Raw genomic sequence first — 9,194 nt, forward strand, 5'->3', positions numbered from 1 at the left:
CTCGAGGTGAAATGAGACTGCAATTGCCGGGAGAGGTTTCGCATGGGGGGGTTAATTTTAGGTTCACTGCTTTAATAGATTCAGGGGCAGATGAATGTTTTATAGACCAGAGTGTTGTTGATGCTCTTAAATGCCCATTAATAAGACTCTCTACTCCTAAAAAGGTTCTAGATCTCGATGGGCGACCCCTGGCGGACGTAAGGTTTATAACGCCCCCGCTTAAAACAAAGCTGTCCGGGAACCATTTTGAGGTTCGTAGCTTCTTGGTTATGCCATGTAAATCGGCTTCGGTTGTGCTAGGGCTCCCCTGGCTAAAGATGCATAACCCTAATATTGACTGGACTAAAACACAAGTAGTGACTTGGAGTTCCTTCTGTTACGCGCACTGCTTACGCTCGGCGTGCCTGCTTCCGGATCAAGCCCAAACAGTTGCCGAGCCTGTAAATTTAGTAAATGTTCCTGCCGAGTACCATGATCTCGAACAGGTTTTTAGTATAGACCAGGCTAAGACCCTGCCTCCGCACCGCCCTTACGACTGCGCCATTGACTTGCAGCCCAATGCCCCACTACCTAGCTCGAGGTTATATCAAATTTCTAAACCTGAGCAGGAGGCTATGAGAGATTATATAACCTCTTCCTTGGCAACTGGCCTAATTCGCCCTTCGTCCTCACCGTTGGGAGCGGGGTTTTTTTTCGTTGGCAAAAAAGATGGGGGTCTTCGGCCGTGCATTGACTACCGGGGCCTTAATGAGATTACTGTTAAAAACAAATATCCGCTGCCATTATTAGATTCGGCCTTCGCACCGTTAAAGTCAGCCACCATATATACCAAGTTAGACTTGCGCAGCGCTTACCACTTGGTTAGGATTCGGGATGGAGATGAGTGGAAAACCGCTTTCAAAACCCCCCTCGGACATTTTGAATACCTAGTCATGCCTTTTGGTCTGACTAATGCACCCGCTGTTTTCCAGAGCCTCATAAATGATGTGCTTCGTGACATGCTAAATGTCTTCTGTTTTGTTTATTTAGATGACATCTTAATATTTTCTAGAAACTTGCAGGAACACCGCCAACATGTCCGCATGGTCCTCCAAAGGCTTCTGGAAAATAGGCTGTTTGTCAAGGCCGAGAAGTGCGAGTTCCACCGCGGGTCAATGCAATTTCTTGGTTTCATCGTCGAAAAAGGGCAATTACGGCCTGACCCAGCCAAAATTCAGGCAGTTGCAGATTGGCCAACCCCCACTTCACGTAAGCAGTTACAAAGGTTCCTCGGGTTTGCCAATTTTTATAGGCGTTTTATCCGGAACTATAGTATGAGGGCCGAGCCCCTTACCAGGTTGACCTCTAATAAACGCCCGTTTGTGTGGTCCTCTGTGGCGGAAGCCGCTTTTGTAGGTCTTAAAAGGGCATTCACTAGCTCACCTGTCCTTGTTCACCCTGACTCAGATCTTCCTTTTGTGGTCGAGGTTGATGCGTCGAGTTCCGGAGTGGGGGCCATCCTATCCCAGAGGTCTGCAGTCGACCAGAGACTACACCCCTGCGCATTCTACTCCCGCCGCCTCACCCCCGCGGAGGCAAATTATGACGTCGGCAACAGGGAGCTGCTCGCTATAGTTCAGGCTTTACAGGAATGGAGGCACTGGTTGGAGGGGACGGAGGTGCCGTTCCAAATACTCACCGACCATAAGAATTTGGAGTACCTCCGGGCTGCCAAGCGCCTCAACACACGCCAGGCCCGTTGGGCGCTGTTCCTGACACGTTTCAACTATGTGATTACTTACCGTCCGGGATCACGCAACGGGAAGCCCGATGCCTTGTCAAGAATTCATGAACCGGTGGAGGAAATGTCTTCAGAGGAGCCTGTTGTTCCAGAGAACCTGATCATCGGCGCACTCCGATGGGAGGTTGAGCGGCTAGTGGAAGACTCTCTACGGGGTGTTAGGGTGCCCGGAGGCTGCCCTGCTGGCAAACTTTTTGTTCCGGACGCTCAGCGTGCAGGTGTGCTAAAGTGGGGGCACACCTCGAAGTTTGCCTGCCACCCGGGTGTGTCCCGCACGTTCTTCCTCATTTCCCAGAGGTTTTGGTGGCCGGGTATGCGAAAGGACGTCATGGACTACATTTCTGCGTGTTCCATCTGCGCTCGGGGCAAATCGGCCCATCAAGCTCCAGCAGGACTTCTGCGTCCGTTGCCTGTTCCATCTCGTCCTTGGTCCCATGTTGCACTCGATTTTATTACTGGCCTTCCACGCTCAAGGGGATATTCCGTCATCTTGACAGTGATTGACCGATTCTCCAAGATGGCGCACTTCGTCGCTCTCCCCAAGTTGCCTTCAGCTCTGGAGACCGCTGACCTGCTGGTAACACACGTTTTTCGAACCCATGGCATTCCGTCTGACCTAGTTTCTGACAGGGGACCCCAGTTTGTGTCTCGGGTTTGGAGAGCATTCTGCAAAGCTCTGGGGGCCACGTCAAGTATGTCTTCCGGCTACCACCCACAGTCCAACGGACAGACAGAACGGGTCAACCAGGAGCTGGAGGCTGCCCTCCGTTGCGTTTGCCAACTGCATCCGGCCTCCTGGGCCTCACACCTGCCTTGGGTGGAATATGCCCACAACACCCTCATTAGCTCAGCCACTGGGAGGTCGCCTTTTATGTCGGCATACGGGTTCCAACCACCACTGTTCCCTTCTCAGGAAGCCGAGGTCGTCGTGCCGTCCGTCCAAGTGCACCTGCGGAGGGCCCATAGAGTCTGGAGGGACGCTAGGGCTGCACTAGTCCGCACTGCAGCCCGCAACCGCCTGATTGCTGACCGCCACAGAAGACCCGCTCCGGTCTATCGTCCGGGCCAGATGGTCTGGTTATCAACGCGGGATTTGAACCTTGCTGGGACTTCCAAGAAGTTGGGCCCTAGGTTCGTGGGCCCTTTTGCTGTGGACTCTGTGGTGAACCCCGTCGCGGTCAGGCTACAGCTTCCCGGTTCAATGAAGATCCACCCAGTCTTCCACGTGTCTCTGCTCAAGCCGGTCTCCACTAGCCCCCTGAACCCTCCACCAGTGCCTCCTCCTGCCCCTCGCGTGGTTGACGGTGGGCCGGTATATACGGTGCGTACTATTCTCGATTCTAGGAGGCGGGGAAGGGGGGTGCAGTACCTGGTCGACTGGGAAGGTTATGGCCCTGAGGAGCGCCAATGGGTCCCCCGCTCCTGGATCCTCGATCCATCGCTTTTGCGGGATTTCCACTCCCTTCATCCCTCGAAACCAGGTGGTCCGCCAGGGGGCGTCCGTTGAGGGGGGGGTTCTGTCATATCTGTATGCCTTCTCAGTTGTTTTTTCTTTCCAGCATCTGATTCAGCTGGATGGGCGGGGCCGTGGCCGCACACCTGTGGCGCATTAGGAGCGCTCACTATTTAAGGATTCCTGTCACCGTCTGCGAGTGTCGGACTATTGCATATGCTTGTTCCTGCCTTGCTTACCGCTGTGTGCTCATCGTCATCCTCGGTGCCTTCCGACGTTCTTCGGTCGTGTTCTGGTTTGATCTTATTTACTTTTGTGCTCTTCTGGTTTTTGTAGTTAGGATTTTGTACTCTGTTATATTCACGCCATCTTGGGTGCTCTTTTAGTTATACTTGTTATATCCGCGTTTTCTAGCGTGCTCCCTAAGTTGTACTTGTTATATCCGCGTTTTCTAGCGTGCGTCCTAAGTTGTACTTGTTATATCCGCGTTTTCTAGCGTGCGTCCTAAGTTGTACTTGTTATATCCGCGTTTTCTAGCGTGCGTCCTAAGTTGTACTTGTTATATCCGCGTTTTCTAGCGTGCGTCCTAAGTTGTACTAATTAAACACAAACATTTGTTCTATTGATCTCCTGGTCTGTGTTTTTGGATCCACATTAACGGCTTGCCGTCATAACAAACACATGCATTTGCAGGTTCCATGAGAAAAAAACCCCACATGATTTAGCATGGGTTATAGATATAGAGCGCTTATTACACATATTCATTTTGACTTTTCTTTTTACAAACTTGAAAAAAAGGTTTCATTAGGACTTTATTTTTCAAATTTAGGGATTCTCGGATAATTGCTTCATGTTGGAGGTATTTAAGGGAGAAGCAACCTTACTCCGTGTGACCCATTAGATCTATTTTCTAAAATGGTGACAATCAACAAAAAAAAGTAGGTTGACTGTGACAGCCGATGCTTCATGGATAAATGGAAATTAGACTATTTCTTCACTAAAATACGCAAAAACTGTCTGCCTCATTTGCAAAGAGGCGTCGCTGTTTTTAAAGATTTCAATGTGAGGCGATATTACCAAACAAGACATGCTGACATGTACGACAAGATAACAGGGAAGATACGCAGTGAGAAATTGAAGCAACTTGAAGCTAGTTTAATGTCACAGCAGCAGTATTTCGCAAGAGCCCGAGAGTCGAAAGAGAAAAAAATAATTAAGCAAACGTGACACACTGAATGGCTTGCTAAAATTTGCTTAAATATATTGTTCTACGTAAAGGACGTCAGCAAAGGTCGGCCCCCGACATTTTTACCACACCAAATCTGGCCCCCTATGCAAAAAGTTTGGACACCCCTGCTGTAGAGGTTTGCATGTCCTCGCTGTGTGGGTTTTCTTGGGTATGTTCACTTCATCTTATATTCCCCCCAAAATGTAAGTTAGGGTCAAAAAGACTAAATGGACCAATCTAACACATGAGGTATATCCAAAGGGAAGTTCAACTGACAAGTCTGACATACATCAATATATTATGCTACTGGCACACCATCTGACCGAAAATTAACCTCTATCATTTAATGCGTGATGAACTGGGGTTGTGTAATATAGGAATGTCAAATGTACAGTCTGTGGAACAAAACCAGCACATTATGGCGTCAAATCTGGCCTGTGGGGTCAGAACGCTACTGCAAATTGTCATTAAAATAAAGCATTGTGGTAATTATGCCCACTGGAGGGCGCACAGGTGACTACGCTGGTCCTTGTCATCCACATTAGGATCAGACAAGTTCACATACATTTTTGGGGCAAGTACTCAAGCAAAAAAAGGGCACCATCACTATAATTATTTTTAAAAATTAAGAAAAAAACATGGGACATTCTGAGGCAGGTATAATAAACACTCACGCACTGTGCGCCATTATTAGGTTACTTGTACATATGTACTTGAATGTTCTGGCAATAGATACATGAAATGTACAAAATGTTAAACCTAACAGGAAATGGCTGCAGTTTTTTTCTAATAAAAAAAGTGCAAGCTAACAAATTCCACATTGTTCATCTGACAAGGAACAAGCTTTGCAACATGATAATATTAATATTCAGATATGTCAATATTTTCCAAATGTATCTTATTTTATCACTGAAAAGGGGAACATTTGGAATTGTTAATGATAGATGATCAATTAGGCAACAAATATGGCCAATTGAGGTGTAATTGAGTTCATGTGGCCCCTGAACTAAAATGAGTTTGACGCCCCTCCTCATTCTGCCCTCTAGTGGACAATGACTGTATTTTACAAAACTTTTTTATTATTGTAAAAAGTCAAAATGCCTATATTAAACAATTAGCAAAAAAGTCATTTTTAAAGTGTCACATTATTTTTCAATTAATTAAAAGAACATGCCAAATCATACTGCAAGGCATAACCCCTTACTCTATCGCCAAAGGGGAAAAAAAAAAACAACATTCCAGGGCTTTTCCTTCTTGTCTAAAACAGTGGAACAACCTGTTAAAAAAACAAAGCAAATAAAAGCTACTTCATTCTTTTCTATGTTTTCCATCATAAACCGATTTTATGGACTTTCCCTTTATATGTTTCCATTTTAAGTTCAAGTTGCTTGTTTAAATGTTGTAGGCCTCCATTTCAGTTTCCCTGTTTGCCTTTTTGAACACTGTGCTGAGAAAAAAGTCATATAAATGCGTTTTTTCAGAACCAATGTCTTCAGAACTGTGGAAATATTGGTGCAGTGTTTCCCAAGCTTTATTAATTAAGCTAAGGCATTAAAAACAACAGCAACAAAAAAAAAAAAAAAAAAAAAAAAAAAAAAAAACTAGACATGTTTAGTTGAACAAAAGACTTATATACTCACTGAATAATGAATTGTTCACTATATGTCATTGACATAGAGGGTTTTAACAAATATACATTTATCATTTTCAGATAAGGGAAGTCTAATCATTTTCCGCAGAACTCCTGATGATCGCTCATGTCAAACAAGTGTACCATAGTGGCATTGTTGTCTCAAATATGGTTTGATTACTACAGAATTAAGATTTTTTCCCCCTTTCAAATCATTTAAATTAAATAAACGCCAGTAGCTACCACTCAGAACAGATTTTCTCTACAGAAAATAACCAATATCTCAATTGTGGAAATTATACTTCATTCACAAAAACATAACAGGCCGGGAAGACAATATTAGTGCATTGATTTTTTTTTCTTTTTTTAATCATTTTTGAAAACATGTACAATGTGCATTTGCGACAAAGAAAAAGTTACAAACAGAATTGACCTGCAGTTTGCATCCTTTTTAAAAAAATGTTACATAAATAAAACTCATTTATAAATATCTCTTTTTTATAAACATATAAATAGTTCTTAACATAAATACATTTTTGCAGGGGAAAGATGAAGTACTTCAATGTACTGCAGCAACATATATATATATATATATATATATATATATATATATATATATATATATATATATATATATATATATATGTATACAGCTTTGCAGTTTTTACACCATTGTCTGGACATTTTGTATGGTATATATCTTATATATACCTGAATATTTATTGGATATAATTATATGAGCCTTTTGTTGCATTGTCATCTCAGTCTCTCAATGCTGGCCATGATGACTTTTGTACCGAAAATCTGAAACGGATTCTTTTTTCTCTTCAGGTGGGAACAAAGTCAGTGTTTCGAAGCCCATCCTTCAAAGATCTGTGGAAAAGAGAACAGAGGGGAAATATATATTAGTTGTGTTACTCACTTAGCCGTTATTACATATTAAATGGCGATTGAATGCTACTTGTGCTTTTCGATTTTCCCTCTCTTCCCCAGGGGAATACACACATAGGCTGACAAATATGATGCATTTACAATGAATAGAAGGAAGGATTATGCTGTCAGCTAATCAGAAATAATGACTTACTTGCAAGTCAAAGTGTAATCACTGAGAAATACATTTTTACATTATTGAAAATAGGTAATAATTTAAACGTCACTCAATTTCATAGAATGAAATGCCATCTGCACTGGTGCACACACCATTTCTCTTTCCAATATATCCTCATCAATGGTGACAGGCACATTTGTAAGAGTGCTTCTTCTTGTCAGAAACCCCCTGGTCTGTTTTTCATCACTTCAAAAGGAATTCCTTTCCTTCCCTCTCACTGCCAGAACAGTAGTAGACATTTCATCTGCCATGTAAGCTTGAATCGCTGTGTCAATGAATAACATTTCTTGTACAAATCAGAAATGGGGCCGTTATGATGTGTTTTTACATCATGGGAACCATGCACAGATTTTAGATTGGAGAATAGAATGTAGGCTGGACAAAGCACACAAGAGGAGTAAATTTGAGTCCAAGGTCACTGTAACTTTTCCAAAACAGGTGAGGTTTTACAGTTGTGGGGGCAAGAAATTAAGTGCTCGGTGCAAATGAACAAAATCTTCATCTTCAGTGAAAAGATGTAGCCTTTTAGTCATTTCATGTCTTTATTTCTTTCATTGATCCTTAATTTCTCTTTAAAAGTGTATCTTTTGTATTACCTCAATAGTATGTCAATTTAGTACATTTAAAGGTCAATATGGTCAACACTCACCGTCAAAAAACTGTGATCCAATACTAGCATCCCATGCCACTGATGGTCCCTATCCTATCCATCTTGTGTCCGAAACAGCCACTCCGCGCCGTAGAGCCCCCTTTCTTGCTTCCAGATTTGTGCCTCCTCGGTGTGGGCTGGTCGTTGAGCAGCCGAGCCCACATCCCTCTTCGGGTGTCCATGCGTAAATCTCGCAGTAAGCGCATCCGAGCGCGCACAGCATCCACTCGCTTGTCCCGCTCCTCTGACTCCAGTAGGTCCGTCAACTCGTCCCCTAGCAAACTTCTCAGGGACTGTAACACATGATGAATCTGATATGAGTGACATTAATATATATATAAAGGGATTTTTTATTTTTTTTGCGTATAGAACTTTAGGCGAGAGAAAAAACAAATGACAGCCGGTGAAATGCATATGACTGAAAACAAAACCCCCTCGATAAAACAGGTGCTTTTTGTAGTCCGGGTTCACTGGTCTGAAGGTTGGGTATAGTGCGGTTCAAAATTAAGTATTGTATTGAATTAATTACTTCGTGTATAATGAACATTTTACGAACAAATAGCAACAATTAACTCGTTTGTTGCAAATCAATGTCAAGTTGCGGCAGGTAAACAACAACATCCTTACTTTGGTAAAACTGCTTAACACGACTAAATTGCTGACTTGTCAAAAAACAACAGCGAGCATATAGATTCCTCTGCGCATCAGTGGCGCGCTTTGATGCGCTTACCTTCTGCTGCGCCTCAGATAAAGGTTTTGCGCGCATCCTTCCCGAAAGTAGCGTGACCATAAGTCCACAAGCTACCAAGTAGGACAAGTTCATCTTCAAATTTCTACTCTGAGGGGGATTCCTCTGGTCAAAGCGCAGCACGAAGATGGGCGTACGTAGTACGGAAGCCAATAAAAGCTTCGGATTTGCACTCTATTCCAAGGCTCCTCAAGTGCTCCTCTGGTTGAGTGTATGAACCCCGAGAGCACTTTATAGCCAGCCCACGGTGATGTCATGACAACTGCGTAATAGCCGCCCTTCCTCGCCAACAGCCTGTTTTCTCTACCTGCCCCCGAGTACGTCATGCCAAGGATTAATTGAATGATACAAGCTCCGGTCATCGGGGCTTTGGAGGAAATGGGATAGACTTTGATCTATCAATGTGTATAGTTTTCTTTTAACCCCACTTTAAAACTCTGGCTGGGATGCAGCATTTGAAACTGAAGGTGGTTTCAAAGGCTATGAATTGGAGATGAAACTTTAGTGCAGCAATGACAGCAGAACTGAGACTCATACGCATTCTTTCTAGGTGAGGATCACAAATGCAACCATTTTGTTGCCCGACATTTGACCTATA

At 43.7% G+C, this 9,194-nt stretch overlaps 1 protein-coding gene across 1 annotated transcript; it reads right to left on the bottom strand.

Annotated features, from left to right (window-relative positions):
- Positions 1–6,831: 6,831 nt before the first annotated feature.
- Positions 6,832–8,671, bottom strand: nppc (natriuretic peptide C). Its single transcript, XM_057842190.1, has 3 exons — positions 8,579–8,671; positions 7,849–8,141; positions 6,832–6,964 (listed from the first exon to the last, which is right to left on the bottom strand). Exons 1-2 carry the CDS (start codon positions 8,669–8,671, stop codon positions 7,872–7,874), a joined length of 363 nt encoding a protein of 120 aa, XP_057698173.1. The 3' UTR covers positions 6,832–6,964; positions 7,849–7,871.
- Positions 8,672–9,194: the final 523 nt, after the last annotated feature.

This window comes from Corythoichthys intestinalis, chromosome 7 (genome assembly GCF_030265065.1).
Source record: "Corythoichthys intestinalis isolate RoL2023-P3 chromosome 7, ASM3026506v1, whole genome shotgun sequence".
NCBI classification, from domain to species: domain Eukaryota; kingdom Metazoa; phylum Chordata; class Actinopteri; order Syngnathiformes; family Syngnathidae; genus Corythoichthys; species Corythoichthys intestinalis.

Coding starts and splice junctions, on each gene's coding strand:
- nppc (XM_057842190.1), bottom strand. CDS start 8,671: ATGAACTTGTCCTACTTGGTAGCTTGTGGACTTATGGTCACGCTACTT. Junction 8,142..8,578: donor TATCTGAGGCGCAGCAGAAG/GTAAGCGCATCA, acceptor CATGTGTTACAG/TCCCTGAGAAGTTTGCTAGG.